At 38.3% G+C, this 22,392-nt stretch overlaps 1 protein-coding gene across 1 annotated transcript in view; it reads left to right on the top strand.

Annotated features, from left to right (window-relative positions):
• LOC131592319 (signal peptide, CUB and EGF-like domain-containing protein 1) overlaps nt 1–22,392 on the top strand; it is a 199,591-nt gene that overhangs the window by 118,851 nt on the left and 58,348 nt on the right. The window contains exons 7-8 of the mRNA XM_058863740.1: nt 1,987–2,076; nt 17,160–17,276. Of these exons, the coding sequence (XP_058719723.1) occupies nt 1,987–2,076; nt 17,160–17,276 (207 nt within the window). The remainder of the gene's footprint in view (nt 1–1,986; nt 2,077–17,159; nt 17,277–22,392) is intronic.

The raw sequence follows: 22,392 nt of genomic DNA on the forward strand, positions 1-22,392 counted from the left end.
AGCATTTGAAACCCATGGAAATCTGTCAGTTACCTTTAGCCAGTCTGTCTTGGTCAGATCCATGGCATAAAGTTCCACGGCTGCCCAAAGCTTCGCTCACTCCTGAGGGGTTTAATTGCACAAGTTGTGGGGTAGAGTGAGGTTTATGCTGGCATAGGTAAAGCTGAATGGGGCTCAGGGCTGGGCTCTGCCTTTTTTGTCTGCACAAGGTGTGTCTGAGTGCAGGGGATCACTCAGCCAGTGTCTCTGATAACAGAGAGGGGTCCATCGTACAGTCCCTGTCCTGTGGCAGTTCCAGATGTGGAGAACTTGCAAGAGTGAGAGCCTTGAGAGCAGGTTTTATTAAATGGATAATCAATCTTCTACTTATTACTGTTCATTAATTTCCTTGGATTGCTGTTTTATTTTTTCCAGCATGTAAAAATTTTGTTTTAAAAGCTGTGTACATTGCATCTATTTTTTTTTCACTTTTTTTTTCCCCCATTCTTGTAATGTGATACATACAACTCCATGTTACATTCCTTGGTCTTGTGATGTAAATCACATATTACTCCCTGTGCTGATTTTCTTCCCTCTAAAATAGTTCTTTCTCTTAGAATACTTCTAGTTTTTTATTTATTTTTTACATTTTTATTCCTGCTTTCTGGTGATGGTTCCTGATTGCCTGTCTTGTCTGAAAACTGACGTTTATTAATTATTTACAGAGAAAAAAAAAACAAACTCAAACAAAAGCCTCTATTGCAGCCTGATCCATCTAGAACTTGTTAAAAAACAAAACAAAACAACTTCTTGTTACCACTCAACCATGTAGAGTTGCCACAAACAAAACCTGCCAGCCTCCTCCTCCTCCTCACTTCAGTGATTCCAGTGTTTGCTGTCTTCAGTGGTGTATATATTCCAGGCATCACTGCAAGAATGCAAACTTCTGCAATGCCAGATAAATACTTGTTGACCCTTTGTCTAACATATTTTGTCTTCGTTTGCTTGTCTTAACCATTTTTTTTTTATGTTTGCTGCATGTGAAAGTCCCCACTTGCATTTTTGGTTTTTGTTTTCCTAATGAGCATTTCCCTTTTCCTACAAATCATTTTATTTACCCAGCTGCTGCTTCTCCATTGCTCTTCTGTATCAGAAATCTTTAATTTTATTTCACCTACTGATCATCTCTTCCCACACTTGTGACAGTTTCTGTGTATTTCTAATGAAGCATAATCAAAGTCTTCATTATGTATGAAACTCTTACATGTAGGATGTCAGAAACTATCTTGTAAAGTGACCTCTGATGACATCATCCTGCTCACTGCATGCTAATAAAATTACTAAACCCTCTTCTTGCAACATCTTTCTTAGCGTTGAATGTTTAGCTAGTAGTGTTTCATAGACAAGCAGGCAACCAGCACTGCCCAAACTGATCTTTTCTTGTGTTTGTTTGGTTTGCTGTTTGTTTATTTTTGTTGTTGTTGTTGTTGTTTAATTTGCATGCTGTTGTTTTGTTTCTCAGTGTGTCGATGTGTACAAGGCTATGGTGCATCCGTGCCCATCCATCACCGGACTCTTCTCGCTCTCTCTCTGTGTCTCAGTCTTCTGCCTCCCACCTTCAGATCCTGGTGCCCCCACTAGCCTAGTTTGTCTTTGGTAGTTTGTTTAACTAGCCTTCCTGAATTTTAATTTTCATCATTAACACCTCCCTGGGGCACCCATATTAGCTGTCTTGTTCTCCAGTAGAAATCCAGCTTCCTCTGTGTGGTTAATTACTTCTGAGTTGACCATTCTTCCTTCTCACCCTCTTTCTTCCTACTTTCCCTAAACACCCTTCAATTTTTCCCTGGGTTCTCAAAGGGAATTAACTCTCTAACGGGGATTTAGTGCTTTCATGCCTTGCTTCTTGGCTTTGGCTGTGCCATGCCAAGAAACTGTCTTAGGCAGCGGAAAATTGGGCTTGTGATTAACCAACTGCTCCATGTTTGTCCCTTACTTGTGTTTTAGAGAAGGATGAGGCTGCAATTGAGAGTTCTGAGTACAATGCCACGTCAGTAGCTGATGTGGACAAGCGGGTGAAACGGCGGCTACTTATGGGTAACACTTTTCTTCCACTTCCTTTGTTGTGCTCTCACTTTTGTCTGTATGTATGTCGGGGGGGTGGTTCTCTTTTGGTCTCATTTGGTTTTGGTCTCCTTTGATTTTGGTTTGGTCTGTTTTGTTTTTTTTAACCTGATTTCTTCTGTGTGGAAAGGTCACCAATTTTGTTAAGTTCTCATCTGTTGTACGACTTCATTCCTTATTTTTAAACTTTTTTTTTCCTAATGCTGCAGCTTTAATGTTCAATTTTCTCTGCATAGAAAGAAGCTTTTGCCATTAACCTTACTTATCTTATGCAAGCTACTTTTTACATGTGATTTGTGTATTTGTGTGTATGTGTTGCTGTAGAATTCCTGAAAAATCTCCTGTTGCAGACCTATGTATTGACTTAAAAGTGGATGATGATGATGATGATGATGATGATGATGATGATGATGATGATGATGATGATGATGATGATGATATAAACCAATGTTCTATTACATCTGTGGTGTTAAATTGACAAGCGTGTTTGCCTAACTAAATTTTTTTGTTCTTTTGAGTGAAATGCAAATATTATGACTGGAAATTCATTGATTTCCTTTGTGCAGCTATTTTAGTAACGACTGAAAGATCTTTCCCTAGTGACTAGTGAGCTTCTATACATTCTTCTTTCTCAGGCATGGCTTGTTTCTCTGTGTTGTTGGAGCCCGAGAGTGGAAGACAGTAGGAAGTGCACTGAACAGTGAAGAGAATTCTTTAGCTTCTGCTCTCAGTTAACCCATTGCACACTCTTATGCTCATCTCCTTCACTTTACATTTCTGGCTGTTAGTGAGGAGGGCCTTTTGGGAATAGAAAGGGTTGAGTGGCTGGGCCTCTGCCAGACTTCGCAAGAGACAATGAACACAGAGTAGCACAGACTGCTGAATGATGCTTGGAGGTTTTCAGGTGGTTCATTTCTCTGTATTTTCCACTCTGATGCCCTACTCACCTCATAAAATTATTTCCACTAAGTTTTGAACATAGTGACCATTGCTGAGATGTATCCAATGAATCCACTTACAAGACAGGAATTCATCACCACAGAAGAGATTCTGGCAGGACAAAATTCTGGTCTCTTCCCTCAGGATTGCTGTTTATTTTCTTAAGACCACTGAGTCCTTCACAGACTGTTCTGCTAGCCTTTGGACAGCTCAGCTCTGCCTGTCAGCATCCATACCTATCTGGAATGATGACCTCAAGGAGACCAAAGCCTCACTTTGAATATTTAGTTGATTGCTGGGCTAATAGTTGCATTAGGTGGAAATATTTATAATTTTTCCATATAATTTGTGTCTTGTCTATAAGAAATAATCTATTTACCCAGAGGCCAGCATACAACCACTGTGTAGGAAATGGCATAGTGTTATGATTCTGTAATGGTATTAGATGACAAGATTGAGGTAAAATATTTTCTTTCATGTGAAAACCTGGGTATACATTCCATTATTTTTAGATTATCCATGTTTGTTATTTTCCTGTTAGTTTGCAGACCTAGCAAGTGACCCATATAGCTTTATTTTTAATGGCATACAATTTTAAATATTTTAATATAACAAAAGCTATGAGACAGCTCATCTTGCTTTATAAATGTGCTGTTAACACTTTTAGCTATAATTTCAGTAAGACTCATAGTCTTACAAGAAGTCAGGAAAATAAATAAGCCAAAAGGCCTCTAGACCACTGAAAAATGCAGTCCTCTGGGTCTCAATGGTGAGTTTCCCCAGACACAAATAGTATGTACTCTCTAGAGGTACTGAGCAACATAGTGCAATGCGTTGATGCCTCACCCTCTGAAAAAAATAAATATCCAACCTGAAAATAAGTTCACACTGCTTCCAAGAATCCAGAAAAATAGCATTAAAAAGTTTAGCATTAAAAGGATTAGTAACAGCCTTTTTAATTATGGCACATCTGCAGGTTCCAAGCTGAACATAGACCCTATAAAAAAGCCTAGGGAGATAGTTTAAAATCCAGTTTGCAAAATACATTGTTGAATTCTGTAGTACCTCCTGTATTAGCAGGTATCAGCTGAGAGATGAGAGTTTCTGGACATGCTGTGTTTAAACCACTGATTCCTTAGAAAACATTAACTAGAGAGGAAAAGAAATTTAACTAGTGAGTGAGATTTGACTGGCTGGCTTAATATTTAGGGATTTTTCTATTTGTTTGTTTCTGCTGATTGCTGATGCTCAGAATTATTTTTTTTAATACAGTCTTAGTTACAAAGTGTAGTGGCATTTCCATTAAATTCCATATGTCTTCAGATGTTTTCTAAGCAGCTGTTTTAAGAAGTTCTGGAAGGCTCCTCAGGAAACTTTTTTCCCAGTTTTCTAAATGGAGTGTGATTTTTGATCCTCCTGCAGGCAGTCTTGGGAGAGTTGGAAATGTAGATGACTTTGGGTAATTTTAGTAATCTGATGAAAGGTGCTTTCAGTTGCAAGTCCTGAGATGATAATTGCTAGTCCCCTGTCATTTGCTGCATGCTATCAAAATGACTATGATCTGTATAATCCTTAATGTCAGCTCAGAATAAGTTTGGCAAGATTGCTTCAGAACAGTGTTGCTGTGAGACAAGGCTGCCTATAGCAGTCATTTTGCTGCACAAAGACCGGCCACCTCTGTGTTTCAGATTGGTTCTTACAGGGGGCCTGAGTCCAAGTCATGCTGTAGTCCTGTGACTTGTGCCTAAATCTTAAACAGAGAAAATTAGATAAATACACAGTCTTCCTTCCTGTTAGATGCATCCTTATCTAGATCTTATGAGGCAGATGATAAACTGGTCTTCTCCAATGATCAAGAAACTTCCCTTTAGAACTGTCCAAAGATGTCTAGGAATTTTCATCCAGCTTTTTTGTAATGTTTGGACAGACCCTGAGGGCTTCCAGCTGTCACTTATTTTCCTGGATCAGAGGAAAACAGTTGGATTCAGAGTGAAGAGTGCTTCCATTACGGAGATGGCACTGAATGGCTGTTTCCTGGTCCGTGAATGTTCGTAGAGCTCATTTTCCTCTTCTTCACTTCTCCTTGGCCATTGCCATCATGGTGTGGAGGCAGCGCAGCCTTAGCTGTATCCAGGGGTGCTCCTGGAGAGGTTCTGCCTTGGTTCTGTGGTGGCTGCTGTAAACTGGACCTTGAGCCATGAGCATTCTGTAGATGGGGAAGGACATTGATCCTGCAGAAGTACACAGCTCCAAAACCAGAGGTGTACCATCGTCTCTAAGGCACATTGACATTCCCTTTGTTGCAGAACACCTTGCACATGCTACAAAGCAGAAAGGCACAATCAATGTCTTCAGGTCTTCTTAAGCATCTGGTATGGTTCATCTTGCAGTTAGTTGAGCACAGCCTTCAGCTCTTGAAATTATGTTAAAATATCTGTTTTAAATTGCATAACAGAATTTTTTCTGAAAATATTTTGTGTGTTTCTTAGGAGCATCTTAGAGACCCTCTCCATTTTCCTTTACCTTCTTTTCCTTGGGACCCCATTTGTCACGACTGTTCTGTCATAGCAGCATAGCATGAGTCTGCCCTACCTGGTTAGAGGAGTGGACTGGTGCATTTCACGTATTTTTCAGTCTAAATCCAGAATGAGTGTGAATCACAGTATATCTGCCCTACCTACCTGTATGAAAGCCATTCTAGTATAGGCACACAACTTCAGAAGCACCAGTTAACCAGTCAAGCAGTTAAATTTCCAGTTAACCCTACTAATTCATTTATCTTCAAAATACTTTGTCCAGTGTCACATCTTCAGCAATGAAAGTTTCTTTTATTCATGTTTCCATATCTCTTTTTGCTGTTATAGCCCTGGATAGAATTCATAAATCAAACAGCCCCGTCACAGTCTACAAATGTTAAAATAAATCATCCAACAGCCTGGCACATTATCATTAAATAAATTGTAAATAATCAAATCTTATGGGCTTATCATTCTCCTTGGCTACTGTCTTTCTCCAAAAAGGCTGCAAGATTTTTATAGAACAATTGTCTGTTGATATCCTGAAGCTTTCTTTTAGAAACCATTATTTAGAACATGATATTCCAGTCACAGAAATAAAATTCATGGCATCAGTTATGCCATCAGGCTTCCTCGTTGCAAATAAGTCAAGTGCTTACAAAGAGATGACAGGCAGCTGGAAACTTCCTCTTTGAGGAGCAAGAACTGTAGAACTGTCTGAAATTTAGATTATTCCTCCTCTCGTAGTCAGAGATAATGCTTTGCTCTTTGGCTGGTCTTTACCTCAACTCTTTGAACCAAGTAATTTCATGAAATGTTTTTTCATATTGTCTTTAAAAATTCAGTCATTTGGTACATTGCCATCATCCCAGGCCTTATTAGACTGCATGAATCTGTAAAGTGTTTTAGGAACACAACCATGATGTTTTGTGCAGGCTGTTTGTTAGATCCTGGCCTCTGGTCAGCTCTTCTTGAAGAGGAAGACTTGACTAATTTCTCACTATATTTCATTTTCCTTCCTCTACTCTTTAGCAGTCAGTGGATCAGGTTCCTTTGGGTTTGACATGAGGTGACTTCAGAACTGCCAAAAGTATGCATCTTCCTCACCTTCACTCCCTTTTCCATTCTTCCCTGAGATGACTGTTGTAAGAGCTCACTTTGACCATAAAATGATCTTGCTCTAGCCCTAGAAGATAAAAAGTTGGTCCCTTCTTGCCACAAGAAGAGGGATGTACAAAGTACTTTTGAGTATAGCAAAGAGCAGCAGGACAATGAGCCCATCCTGAAGTTGAGGAATTGTAATAATTTCCCTTGCATGCTTAAGGAAAGCAAAATGGACACCATTGCTAGAGGTGTCTTCAGAAATCCAAACTGCACAGAAATTCATTCCTTCATGAGACATATTCAATTAATTTTGTGTCAGGGCAGTTGAGGATTCTGCCATTGGACACCGACTTCCTGGGTCATCAGTAAGGTTATTTGCAACCCACCTCAAAGAGAGTGATGCAATTCTCTTCCCTGGAAGCTGGTTCCTAAGAACCCTCCAAAGTATTCTACTCTCAGTTGAAATGCAAATAAAAGCTGTAAAGTGCATGAGAACTGTGCTGGTCTTTGTTACTTCTCAATTTTACTTCTGCCTAGATTGCTTCTGTGGTGCCATTTGGAAACCAGCAAGAACCATCTTTGCCAGGCTGGGATGTATGTGCACCTGTATTACACTTCATCCCTGGTTTCCTAGGAGTTGTTCACAAGCAGGGCTCTGGTCTGGCTGTATTCTTGGCACATAACCAGCAAATAAGGTAGAATTTTCACTAGCTCTGTATTTTCCCTTGTGCAAGAATCATTTTATTTCTGCAGGTGTCTTCTCTTCCATTATCTTAGGAGTGGCTTTCCAGCCATTTCCAGCCATTTCCACCCAGCTACCTTCCTGGAGAGATGAATGTGCAGTCAGCTAAGACCATTCCCTTTGCACAGCAATAACTAGAGATGTGAGCTGTGGAAACCAAATTGGGCATTTCTGCCATGGACCAGTATATGACAGAGAATATCTTCCCTGCATGTTATATGGGGAATAATCATTCATCTCTTTGTTTGCCTTTGCTTGCTGTGGAAATTGCAGTTCCCCATCAGCTCAACTCCAAGGATCCAAAACATTGCAGTAAACAGCCAAAGCCAGTTCAGAATAATAGATCACAAGTGCAAGTCCTGCTGGGGCCGCTTTAATGGCATGCCAGTACTCTCTTCTCTGTGTGCTGGTCAGCTCTTTCATCCAATCTTATGCCTCCTGAATGTACCTGGAAACATCAGCCAGCGTAACTGTTTATCCTGCCCTGGCCAAAGCTGTTTAGGTTTCCTATCCTTTGCTCAGTACCTACAAAGGATTTTATGAGCTGCTCATATCATATTAAATAAAAAACCCAAAACTTGAGCTTGTGCCATGATTTACAGCATTTGTAGAAAAAGCAAGCATTCAAATATCTGTTACATCAAAAAAGACAGAGAAATATACAAATTTAGAGTTTGGGTTTACCCATTTGAACCAAAAGTGGTACTCAATATCATATGCCTTGAGTCATCTGAGTTTAATAGCCAGCCATATGACAATTTTTCTTAATCCCCAGTTATCTAAGGATTAGGCTGCCCTATTCATCCTAAACATCAAGCATGCTTTGACTGACTTGTCTGGAGCACCTGACAAAAAAACTTCTAATTTCTTTGGTGTGCTTAGTTTTACTTCTACCTCTTTGTATAACACACAGGACTCTCTTGGAATCACTGTTTTCTCTTCAGTAGAGACATTCAGCTTTTTCTTGATTACAGGAAAACAGAATCCAGAAAGTTAACTACAATTACCAGAGTCTCATAGTTAACTTTATTTTCTCTTGACGTGTTTAAAATGACAGCATATCACTATGGAAATTCTCCTTCTGTAGTCTTTCAGCATCCAAAGATTTCTCCATTGGTGACTGAGTATGAATAACTTACCAAAATCAAACATCTCTGTTGAAATACTGTATAAACCACAAAGTGACAGTATAGATCATAAGGAAATCCACCATTTTCTGGATTTCAGAACTCTGTGGTAGAGCCATATTTAGCTTCTTTGCAGATCAGGAAAAGGAGCCATAGAACAGTATAAAGTACTGAAGCCACACATTCTTAACAGAATCTTGTCATCTGATGAGCATTTGCTGTCAAAAGCCTTTTTTCTTTAAAGTAGGTTTTGTGGGGAAACTGGTTTTCATAGTACTTTTGCCTGCAATGATCTTCAGAAATAGGAAGATATAACGTACACAGACAGGATGTACTTGTTAGAATATTCATTTGAAATGTGAGGAAATTATTCTAAAGACCCTTTCACAGTGCATTGCCACCCCTGTTCAAGGAAAATGGTGGTCTGTAAAGTCAGACTAACTCATTATTGCCTCATGTATGTGTTCCACCCTTTGGGCCATTGTTGGTAATCAGTAGCCTGATAAGGGCTAGGGATTTTTCAGTTTCAGTAAACATAAAATCATACAAAATGTGACCTGGGTTTCTAACATGCAATGTAATGCCTAAACTACCAAACAATGGAGTAGAGAGTGTATGAGCTTCAGAAAATTTCCAAAAGTCTTACATTGTTTCATTCCAATGTGAATTTAAAACAGATTCTGCAGACTTTATTTTTGTCTTCTTTCAAAATAGAACTACTCCTAGGTTTCTGTCTCAAAGAACAGGATGATGGACAAGCTAGTGTTTGTTTTCAAGTGTTCTTTCAAAGCAGTTAACTTCTATCACAGTTACAGCATACCAAGGGTCACTTTAAGCCAAGAGCACTTTTCCAGTGCTCTTCAGTACTTCAGTACCTAGCTTTGTTGTACTGTCTCCTAGGACTCTTTCAAATTACTTAACATATGTCTTTATTTTTCTGAATGGCTTTTCCCCAACCTAGAAATGCTCACTGTCAGAAAACCAAGCTTGTGTCTCTGTATGCACCATAATCCTTTTGTGCTTTAATCAATAAGGAATTGCAAACATTTCATTAGCAGGCATATTGCTAGGAGGTTCTATAATTCAGTTACTGACTGTGAAACCAAGACCTTGCTTTAACTCCTTCTGTCAGTTCTACTTTGCTGTATGAAATCATAACAAACAGGGGGAAGGGAATCCCTGAGGTCATTCATGCATTCTCTCTCTCCCAAGGGCAGATCTTTTCATCTTCAGTTACCGTCACTTTTATTCATTGAGTTTGTGAATGATGTGCTATTTCCTGTAAAAATCCCTTTCCTTCATTTCTTTGCTGACGATAAAGACTCTGACCTTATCCAGAATTCCTGGCACTATCTTCCATTGTTTTCCTTTCCCATTTTAAATGAAAGGATTTATCCAAGGTCAGGAGATAATGCCTCTTCATGATGTTCAGAGAATTTTAGTTTTTCTTTAATGCAGCTTCTCTATCTAAAGAGATCACCACAGCTACAAGTGTTAATTTTAAGAACCAGACTGGACCCATAGGATGCTTGTAAAACACCTGATCCAATCTATCAAGTGATATTCCCTAAATGTGTAGTGTTCCCTGAAGAGGAATCAAGCTTTTCTGAACTGAGAGCTGCGGGTTTCATCATTCAGTGTAAAATTCACCCAGTTGTTTCTTCACACATTCCCTATGTGGCAGGGCAGAATTCTTATCCTATTTTCATGCAAATAAAATTCTACCAATCATGAAATTGCAAGGAAATGAGGAGACAAGCATAACGAAGTGAAGAATTCCACATCCTGCAAGTTACCCTTTCTGTCTTACCTTTTTCATTCCCTGAATATGAAGCTTTCAGTTTCTCCTTCATCTGTTCACAGCTATTTGTTTCTTTCATTATACTCTTGTGAATGCTCTTTCTCTATCCTTTCAGCATCACAGAGCATAATTTGCATGAGAATAGCATCATTCTCCCTTAACTGAAAATTGAAATATTCTGTCTGTTTAGTTTCTTCTTGTGCTTGTTGTCCTTTGGGTCCCTCCCTGTACCCTGATCTCCTGCCACATCGCACGTGTACCTCATGTACTGCTACTTTCAGTAAAATGTTTTTTATGGATGGCAATAGCAGTCTTATCGTCTGTTCTTTGTCTCATTGCTTTCTTGCTCATATTGCACATACCCTCTTACATAAAGGCAAACTCATTTTATAATCCACAGATTTTTTATTTTTTTTTAATAGCTTTTGCTGAGTTAAGTTTGAATCTCTTCCAAGTTTCAGGCTTTCAGGATTTGCAAAGTTTTGGTAAGGGTTTTCAGGGGATCTTCAGTGTAGCTTTTTTAATTCAATTAGGTAGTCCTTTTTCTTAGGCACGGTCATGTGCTTCACATACCACCAGTAGTTAAAATTATTTCTGGATTCTGTAGATAAAATTTAGGAGGAAGAGAAAGAACTCCAGTCCAAACCCCCAGTATGTCTGGAATTCAGAAAGAGCTCTCTTTGGTGGAGATTGTGCTGTGGCACCAACATGAAGGAAGCAGATGAGATGTCTGCACAAGCAGCCTTTGAGCCAGATGGAGCAAAGTGCTTTTTTCAGGTGTGAGAGGAGGGGAGGTACAAATTAAGAACTAATTTGACTCCAGACACTTTGTGAATTAAACTAAATGAATTGAACAATCTTTAAGGGGAGGGAGCCAGTACCACTCAGCTGAGTAAGATCTTGCCCTCTCATAGAACTGTTCTAATACCTTACCATCATCACTTCTTCAAAACTGCAACATAGTTGGCACAATGGAGTCCTGGTGTTGGTCTTTATGAGGACTCCAAAACACTACAGTGATGCAAGGAATCATAACAGACAATGGCAATTAATGGTATCAGAATAGACCTTCTCAAAATTCTCAAAAAGCCATATATTTGTCTCTCTTTAACAGATATCCTTAATCTTTTCTCAGTTGTTCAAAGTTGGTGTTTCACTTTGAATTAAATACAGAGAAATAAACTCATTTTTATGAGCTTAGAATAGGTAAACAGGTTATCTCTTGATTCAGAGACAGTAGCAGTTTACAACAGCTTTAGTAACAGCTCATCTGCTGAGAAACAGATATTGGGAGTAGTTTCTGCATTTTGCCAGTTGCTGGTTGGGTAGTTTACCCAATTCCAGTTGCCCGGAATTATTATTTCAGAGGCATCTTTTTAGGAAAAAAATGGTCTAATTAATCTGTATACCCCCTTGTTGCACTGGCTAAAATTGTGAGTGCACTAAAGATGCCATCCTGCTTGCACCATTTAGCTTCCATTGCATGAAGATCAACTTGTTCATGTGTCTGACCCCTGAATTTAAGACAGCTATTCTGAGCATGAGATGCCATGTTCAGATATTGTGCAAAATTCAGACCAGGTGTAGAAGCAGATACAATTACAGTCTGAGTACAGTTACTCATAACTTTGCTTGGACTATGATTTACTTGATAGGATGTGATGGCTTCTCTAAATTCTGAGCTCCAGGCTACTCCATCCAGAATTGCTCTTGTCTAGCATAATAATGTTGACTCAAAATAAGTTCAAAATAATATGGCACAGATTTTAAGAGCAAGGCCCAATCATCCTGTTTCTGATGACCCCAATGAGCTTTAGTCCACTGCAAATGAATTCCACATAATTGCAGTCTGAATTTCTCATTTTCTTTAATCTGCCCTTTGGTTAGTGTTATCATTTGGGCAATCATAGGAACTAGGTAATGGAAAAAAGCATTTTTCCACTTTCAAGTCTTCTTTTCGGCTGTACTTACTGCTTACCATGTCAACCTAAACAGTTTCTAGAAATCTGCCAAACTTAGAGAACACTCTTTGTTTTGGAGGACTGCTGTGTCTTTAATCTGCAGCCTAACAGTTGCTGCAAAAAATCCTTTTCCTCTGCACAAGGCCTTAGGACAGAGGGTCAGTCCAGCCATCCTCTCTGATTTAGAGGAAATGGCAGTCATAAGCCCTACAGAACAGTTATTTAATTTAGTCCAAGAACAACTTCTTCTGAGCAATAAGATGCCATTCAGTGTAATTCTCATGCTTTTCCTAACAGACAGATGCTGCAAGGCTACCTTGAATGTAGGTGATGACTTCAGTGGCTTCCGTCTCCCATTTTCACTTAGGTTACATAGTTCTCTTGTTTTCACTATAGCTGGCTTTTTGTCTTCTGTTAAGATTTCTTTGCGTGTTTTACACACATTCTTGAGACCAGCTCTTATGTTTACAGTTGTTATCCACTCTTTCCAGTCATTGTGTTATGATCAGGAGTCTGGAAATAAACATGGTTTTTCTGGATCTTGTTGACTTCAGGTTGCCATGATGGGTAACACAAAAAATCAGAGAATCACTTCTCCATATCTCTAAAGAAAGTACCTTGGTGCTAGATCTCCCTCCTCTTATCTTTACTGGTATTTACCTTGTCCAGTTTTAATACCTGTCCTCATGATTTACCAAAGATTATAGAGAATGACCTAGTTAAGACATAGATTACTGCATGACCCTCAGATGTATCCCTGCTAGTCTCAAGGGCCTATGTAATTTTGTTCTGCTTTGCACCGTATCTCAGTTCCTATAAAACTGGTTTGGATCTTAGTCCAGATTGAACCAACAGTTGGTTCAATAATAAAGATTCCAAGATTTGCCAGTACCCTTAAAATCATGTCATGTTTTTTCTCATTTTTCAAGATAAATTGAAGTCACAGAAGTTGGCTTTATAAAATAACTGGCTACTTAAAAAAACCCAAACAAACAGATTTTTATTAGACGCTTATATTTTAAATGATTATATTTACTTGTTTCATAGAAGAAGCTGAAAATCAGGCTTTCAGAAATATTCTCAAACCATGAGATGTGTTCATAGTTTCAGGCATTTAATAGCATTCAAAGCCAAATAAATCCTGCCTAGTGTGACTCCTTTTTATGAAAGTGACCTGTTGCCACCTGGTAGAGATTCTGCTTTTGTTCAAAAGCTTAAGAAGTAGAGCCTGAAGAGCTGCTCTTTCACTGCTAAACCATTGCAGCCACTGGAGTAACTTCACCTGATAACTAAGTCAGTGTTCCTGATCTGGTGCTGAAGGGCTAACAGCTCCAGCTTCTGTTTTTTAATTGGATATTTTAATATCCAGAAGCAGTGCATATTCCATAGTGCACTGGACTAATGTTATAGCAAGAGTTCCTATGAATTAAACCATAGCATATTGGTAATGATTTTAGTTATTTCTTATCTGTGGATCCATTAAGCAGATACACGAGAGATTGTTCCATAATTAGGAGCTTACACTGGAAAAATACAATGTACTGTCTCCCAGACTGCCTTCTATAAATAGATGTCCTTTTCTTTAGATCCCTGCTTCTGCTTGAATTTTCTGGTAAGAATTCAGTAGGGATGTAGATGGAGCTACAAACATCCCTTTAAATTAACAGTAAGGTCTAATTGTTTCAGATTATGAGCTTTGTCATAATTCAGAAGGAATCTAAATGTCAGTAAGATGACACTGCTTTAGTTGTGTCTTCCAGGTCTTTTTTCTGCTACCATGTCAAAACAAAAAACTGAAAAATAAAACAAAACATACCAAAAATAAAAATGTGCAAAAAAAGTTTGAAACAAACAAACAAGAAAAAAAGGCTAAAATGTTGAAGTTGTCTTTCGCAGATAAAAAAAAACAGCAAAAATGGTCTGTAGGATCAATATTACCATGAAGACCTGATGCAATTTTTAACATCTGTTCTTTCCCTTTCATAGCTTCTCCAGTGTGATAGAATGAAAATAAGTAATTTGCTTCTGCTCTTGGCTTGAGGCCTAAAAGTTGTATTTGTATTTCAAATATATACTGAGGTTTGGTAGTGGTGAGGTGAGGGATGAATTGGCATCATCCCTTCTCAGAAACACAGGTGGTCGGTCATACATTTGGCTTGTGCTGTGCGTAGGCCTCAGCTCCTCTCTTTGATGTAGCCTCTTTCCCACATTCTGCTATTCATGTTTGCTTTCTTTTACCAATGTTTTCTCATGACCTTGAGTTTAAGGAATTTCATCAGTACATTCTCCAATTATCCAAAGTGCGAGAGATACTGTCACATGTCCTCTTGCTCACTTGGATCTTCATTCTGTTAAGAGTTTGTTATGTATGAAAGTCAGAGTTGCTAGGAAGGTTGCAGGGTATTTACCCTTTTTGGTTTGTTTTACTAAATCTGTGTTAAAATAAGAAAAGCTGGCTTGATTCCTGCTGTTCATACGTAGAAATAACTCTTGTTCATTGAATGACCCTCACCCTATAGATCCAGTCATCCATGCCATGGGAAAAAAATATTGTTGTGTCTATTCATTTTCACTGGATGTCATCCAGAAAGCAGAAATATTACTGCTTATGTTCATCTTGTGTTGACACACTGCAATAAAGGAGTCTTCGTATGCCAGAGTTAATCTGCTAACAGAAGATTTACTGCTCTTTGCAGTGCCATGCCAAATGTAACCTTCAGTGCTTTTTCCTGAGTTTTAACCTTAACTCTTTACTCCTGGCAAATCCTCCTGCCCTTAAGCTGTGCCCAAGTTATAAATTTTAAATGACCTGAAAGATTTTTTCCTTCCCTGAAAGATAAAATTATTATTTGATATGTTGGTCCACGAGGACACACATGTTCACATACAAACGGAGCAAGTGGTAGCATTGTCATTTGCAGAAGAATTCTTCAAGCAGAAATTTCAGCCTCTAAGTTTAGAAAATAGTGCTTCCCAGAGAAGTAGATAAAAATGAGAACTATATTGCTTAAACAGATAGGTCCTGCAAGGTGAGTAAGAGCTGCCTGAAAATCAGGAGCTGCAGACTCAGCTCCATTTTCAGAAAGGCATTTCAGAAAACTTATCAATCCATTTGTTAGCTGTGATCCCTGGCAGTTACATACAAATCTACTTCTATACTGGTAGCTGTTTCTACACAATGTTATTACATAGCAAACAGACAAAAAAAATTTAAAATCTATCTGGAGGACCACCTGTGAATGTATAGGGGCTCAGAGATCTGTCCCATGCTGTTAATACATGTGTGCCTCAAATCTGCGTTTCAGTTTGTTCTTAAGTGCCAGGAGCTTATTTCATAAATGGTGGACAAGCCTGTGACAGTGCGAAAGAAAAAAAGTTACACTTTTTTTTTTTTTTTAAGCAGTGAAGTCCCTCCAAATAGCCAGTCTAAGTTCACCTTGAGGGCAAAGCACAGGCTACTTTAAAATAAAAATCTTTTAGTATTAGTCACTAGAAAAATAAAGCCTGTTCTGTTCTGTGTAAATAATTTTTGATCAATGTACTGTTCTAAGGCAATTCCCAATTAGCATATCCTATAGCTGATTGTCAGATCCTGTCCACAGGGTACAATTGTGACACAGGCTGTGAATATTCAGCAATAGGAGTCTGTAAATCTGAGTAAGTAATGACAAAGCCTCTTTAGGGAAGGAGGTGAGCTGAGTAGAATAATGGCAATCTTGGAGGGCAGTGGGGTATTTTAATTTAATCAAATCCAGAGCAACTGAAAAAGATACTATTAAAAGGACTTATTCTCTGAAGTAAATACTTCTCAGAAAAATGTACAGTTCAAACTGACATGCTAAATTGGCATCCTTATATCCACTCCATTCTGTGGATCAAAGCAAAGTTAATCATTTCCCTCGCCTTTTATCTCTTTTATGGATGTGTTTGTGAGTATGTGTGCATATGCATGTGTACGGTGTGTGCATGTGCATACATGAGTAACACAGAACAATGGCAGCGACAGAGGGGTTCTTGCTTTTTCTGTAATGAAGTTGGCGATTTTATGTTTTTTATCTAGTGGTACCTAATGGTCACTGCCCACAGTAGTAAAAGCTCAGAAGTATTGCAACTTTCTCTTGCCTGTGTTTGCCCAGCCACCCTTCTACATACTACAAGCACTGGGAAATTTCAATGACACAGCTTGGAATGGGTTCAGTGACCTCAATTATGCCCTCCCACCCACTCCAAGCTCCTTTCAATTTGCAAAAAGCTTTAAGTGGACAAAACCCAGATGCCTTTTGCTTGTAGTTCAGTAAGAACAGATTGGACATGTAGATTCTTGTCAAAGTGATATATGTAGTTCATTTTCCATTAACTCTTTCTTAACTAAGGGTTTTAAATTATCAGTTCCAAGTCTAGCACTCTGCTTTGCTTTCTACTGTTTTTAAAATCCATTATGCCTGCAACATCGTTTAAAAGTGAAACTTAAAATACCTCAGCTAGACATTGACTGATACAAAACAGAATGGTTCTGCTTTTAAAGGCAATAACTCTTTTTTTCTTTTTAAACTTGTTTCATATATAATAACCCATTCTATTGTCTAAGAGAGTTGAAAAACACTAATTAAATACACTGAGTAATATCCCCAGTTTGGGAGGAAAAAGAAGTCATGATTTGTGCAAATGATTTACCAGTCAAAACCAGTATATGGACCCTGATGACCTTGAGCTTGCTTCAGTTGGCTTGCTTAAAACTTACATTGCTTTTAATATGTTGTAATATTGCCCCAAAGAGGCAGTGCCCTTCCCCTCCCCCAGAGCATTTCGTTACACTCCCTTTCTCCCTCTCTCTCCCTCTCTCTCTCTCTCTCTCTCATTCTGCAGAAACATGTGCTGTCAATAACGGAGGCTGTGATCGGACTTGCAAGGATACCGCAACAGGAGTACGGTGCAGTTGCCCAGTTGGATTTACCCTGCAGCCTGATGGGAAAACGTGCAAAGGTCAGCCTCTGTTTGCTTTGCAATGTATCATTTGCCTTCAGTGGGCCCAGTACAAGATGTAAATATTCAGTTATTTAATCAATACTTTTTAAGTCAAGGCAATACTGGTATAGTGATTGCAATTAAGTTCATTAGCTTTCTCCTTCCCTAATTATTATGTATTTGCCTGGTTCTATTGTTTTCCTTTTTATTTATTAGAGGGTTTTATTACTGAAAAAAAATGAGATACAGAGGTCAAACTGTTCAAAGCTGAGCAGAGATCTAGAGGAATAACTCAGGGCTGCAAAAGGCCTTTAGTTTCAAAGGATATTCTGATACCTTTGTAACACTTCAGTCATCTAATGGTGTCTGCATTTGTCTATTCAGAAAATGAGTTACAATTGTTAAGCAATACTTTGTTTCCTGAGGATAATCAACTGCTTATTACTAAGTGAAGCCAGGTATTGCTCAGAAAAAAACTTGCTCATTTTTGCACCTTCAAAAGCTAAATAGACAGCTACAAAGGAAAACCAAAATAACATTTACAAATGCAGGAGTCTAAACCACACAGCTGATGCTCAGGTTTTACTCCCCACAGGCAGCACCAGAACTTTGCTATTCTGTCTTTTGTGTGTGTGTGTTAAAACTGAGGTCAGGGGAAAAGAGAGCAGAAAAGAACATCTGATAGCACTATCAGCATGTGCTTTCAGTTAAAGAGACCGGGACAGCTCTCAAATGTCCCTACATTGTCACACTTCAATGGCACATGAAGAGATTTGGGTACATGTTGGTAGGACATGTCCGTCCATCAACCATTTTCCCACTTTCTTGGGTATTTCTTTTGAGCTTCTTTGCAAAAGATCTGGAAGTGGAGATCCAGGAGGACATGGCATATATTCTTGTTGCAGAAAATATTTTTCATCACTCAGTGACTTAGCTTAAGTTGACATAACTTGCTAAGAAATTTTTATGACTCTTTTTCCTTCAAATTAATCAGAAATGTCATAATACCTTCCATCCAGGGCTTGATGTTACTTAATACAGTAAAATCCACAAAAATAAACAGAAAATATGTGGTTTCCTCTTGCTACAGGCTGAAAAATCTCAGTGCTTGGGCATGATCCTGTTAGTATTTATAGAAATAACAGTCCATTTGCCTGTTTATTTGAAAATAAAACATTTAAATTGCCATCACACACAATGTTAACAGTTAAGGGTGAGCACACATCAAAACTCAATCATCTTAGTTCAAGCCACATAAAAATAAATATTCATTTTTACCAGCAGACTAGCTAAGCCATAGCAGAACAGTAACAGCGATTCCACCGAGTGCTTAAAAAGAAGGCATTTTAATAATGTAACATACACCTAGGCTTGATCATAATGTTTATTATTGAAACTGTGCTATGAAAAAAAAAAGAGTAATTCTAAATTTAGACATTTGGCCAGAGAACTAACATGAAATGATATTTATATAATAATCAAGACTGTAATTATTCCAGTGGACAAAATGAAATATTCTACTGATCCACAAACCAAATACCATAGCTCTAAGCTCTTTCACATTTTGCTTTTCCCCTTTTTTAAGAGTAGAAAATATAAGAAACAGAACCTGTATTTTTATGACACTGCTGATTCTTTCTTACTTTCTTAAAATAAGCAGCAGCTGGAAATTAACACAGATGGTTTAATAAAGCAACAAGCCATTTCTTTTTAACCTTTATTGACATTTTAGGAAATAATCCTTATTGTAAAATGGTAAAACATACATTTGAATTTAATTTCATTAATAAAAGTTGTCTTATGTATTGCACTGTGAGAGTTCTGGGCTAGATCCTGCTCTCCTGAAGTTGAAGTGATTTTCCATTTAAACCTGTGCACAAAGAATCCTGCACTTGAACTGACCTTGAAGTTTCTTGCACAGCTTTTGCAGGCATCCCTTAGTCAAAAGGGATGGTCTGTAGGATTTGCAACTCCCGAGGGCAGAAGTAAACCTTTTGGTGGAGTGACATTGATGTCCTCTTGGCTCCTCTTGCTGATAGGTAAAGCCTGGAAAAGACAAGACAGGAGAAAGTCAGTGTGCACATATTCCTTCCTCTGAATTCTCTAGAAAAGAAAAGAAGAGAGTGATCAGCACAAGTTTTCTCCTTGGATTTTTTTTCTTCTCTACTCTCCTTGACTTGACTGGCCCCCAGTCTCTCATATATCCAGTTCCCTCTGTCCTCCAGCTGTAATTTTACATCTGTTTGGGGGTTATGTCTTGGATGCCCTTTAAAGCATCTTCAGGGATCATGGAGCTGTCACATGCTGTCTTTCTTGGGCACAGTTTTCAAGTGCTTCAAGTGTCACAGCATGTCCAAGTGACATTTCTCATAGAACATCATTTTAAGGTAGGTTATGTTTCTAAATATAGAATAACAATATGCCATTGTCTGTTAAGGGAAAGTAGAGATGCAGGGCATGTAAGAAAAGCTGAGAAGAACTGGAAGGAGAATTAATATATTAACTGGAAAATGCAATTGTGGATTGAGCAAAATGATTAATATGTTTAGGTTTAATTTAGCAAATAATGTTGACCAAAATAATGTTTTTATTGGAAAGTCTCTGATTTTTTTTTTTAGTCCATTTTGGCATCTTCCTCTCTAAGCCATTTTACATAGTGCAGCTACTACATGAAATTAGGTAAAAGCTTAGATTCAAGAGGACTAAATAAGACTCAAAGAAACATCTGTACTTTGGGTATTACAAAGTGGATGTAGAGTAATTTATTAATGTGTAATTCTAGCTCATTTGTAGGTGATTTCCTCAATAATGAGCTTTTACTATACTAGTAATTTACGGAAATCTGCTGACACATTTCTTCCTTATTTTTTACTAGGGAATTTGTTAATTTTTTTAAAAAAATCATGAAATAAAAATACTATTTTGCCAAATAACAAAAACTTCTAGATTATTCTGTTCAACAATCAGGACTCTAGTCAATTTTAGGCACTGTGTAGGCATGTAAAGGGGGAAAAAGTTTCCTATCCACAATGTCCACAGGTTTTTGTTTCATAGTTGGGAAGTACATCTATTGTTTGTTTAGTGTAGAAAAAAGGCAAGTATAAATACAAAAGGAAAGTTCTTAATAAAGAGTATATGCAGACACGCTTGATTACCAAAAGGTGGCAAAGAAACCCTTTTAAATGTAACTAATTGTTCTGTGCTTTGCTTGCAATATCACAGCTCCCATTCTGTAGTTCTATTCTAGAAGCTGGCATAAATTTAAATCACGAAGTACACAACTGAGTCCTGACTAAAAGTCTGATACTTCTCCTGGCCCTTCTCAGTGTATCAGAGAACTACACCAGGAAGGTGTAGGAGAGCAACTTCAGAGTAATACAAGGAACCTGCCTTCAGTGGTTTTGCAAGAGGTTGACCTCTTCCATAGTGAGAAATCAGAGTTCATTGTACCTCAAAGAATCAAGCTCCTTTTTTAATGCAAAGTACAGTCTGGTTTATATCAAATGTCAGTAAAATTGGGAGGTATAATGTTGTGGAGATAGTTTTAACATGGCATAGGTACAGATACTGGCAGAACATGTAGGAAGACTACTGTCCACTGTCATGGAGGATTGCTTTGCTTTCTGGAAACTGGAAAAACCTTTTTAATCTTTGATTAAAAATCTCAAATTTCTCTGTTACATACATAATTCGCAAAAGTGTTGTCTGTGGTCTAGTTAGAATGATCTTCAGGTGTATTAATGGTGCTTGGATAAAAATTCGTTAACCTTTTGCTGGCTTTTAAAAGTCAGTCTTGAACTCAAGTCTTCCCGCAGTTGGCTTGGCACACAATGGAGAATGCTCCTTTATTCCCTTCAGCTTTCCTGTCAATTTGGCTCTTAATAAGCCAAACCATGGAGGCTTTTGACAGCTGAGAGAAGAGACATTCCAGGCAGAAGGAGTTCCATATTCTCCCTCTAATTAATGCCATTTAATTCCTATTGCCATTGTAACTGGGTGATGCCAGCTTGATGTTCAGTTCATTTGATGCTGTTGATTATTGTGCTACACATGAGGAAACAGCATAGGTTATTTTCTTGAATGCTTACCAAGTTATCTCACAGGATTCAGCCAATTCACAGAAAGGGAGACTGAATATTGAAAGATGTAGAGGCCTGGGATGCTTATTGCTCATTACCTCCTACCCACTTTTTTAATATCCTCTGTCTTGGGCATATCAGGGGTTATGTGGTCCTCAGCTCCCTTTTTTGTTGGTTTCTGTGCCTCCTTCCTGCTGAGTGACCTTTTCATGGATCCAGCTCCATTCTGCCCTCAGTGAGAAAATTCATCAGTTCAGCATTTTAATTATACTAAATACAGCTTGGGTAACTGATCATGCAGGAAGCTCATTTGAAAAAGACTTGTAGGGTTCAAGAGGAGTGACGTCAGACTAGATTAGATTTAGCACAGATTTCTGAAGATTATTTAAATCCATCTGCCAAACTGGATCAAACAATAAAGAGCTCACCTTCCCGAGGGCAGCTGCAGGAGACAAGCTGAGCCAGGGAGAATTCTTCTCTCAGGACTTAAAGTAGAGAAAGACTGAGAATGATGGCAAAAGATGATACCTGAGAGAGACAAGGACTTTCCTTTGTTGCTTCTCTAAGTGAATTAGAGCAAGAGAAAGGGCAACAAGCTTCTAGCATGGTGTAAAATATATGACCATGTGTATGATATATACGTTCCGTTTCTGCCCTGGGACTTAACAACATAACTGTGCCCCCAGGCAGTGTTGTGCTTGAAAAAAGCAACTTCCCAGCACTCTGCACCTAGACACAGAAGTACTCTGCAGGCTGCAGCCCTTGCTGAGCTCCTAGGGTCAAATGGCACAGCAAATGAAATTTTTAAGCAGGAGAAACTGGATTTCTAAGGGTCATTGAGAAAAAGCAACATCTCAACTATGACTTTTCCACAAACATTCATAAAGTGCTACCTAACTTTGCAATGTTCTGCATATGTTTTTTTTAACAGCAAGATTTGGATTATTTTGTTCAGTTGACTTCCTGTTTTACATCATTTCACCCACATTTCATCATTTGGTTTGCCTCTTATGATCCACCCTTAAGGGGAAGGAACATGATAACACGATTTTGGG

This window comes from Poecile atricapillus, chromosome W, assembly GCF_030490865.1.
Source record: "Poecile atricapillus isolate bPoeAtr1 chromosome W, bPoeAtr1.hap1, whole genome shotgun sequence".
Classification (NCBI taxonomy): domain Eukaryota; kingdom Metazoa; phylum Chordata; class Aves; order Passeriformes; family Paridae; genus Poecile; species Poecile atricapillus.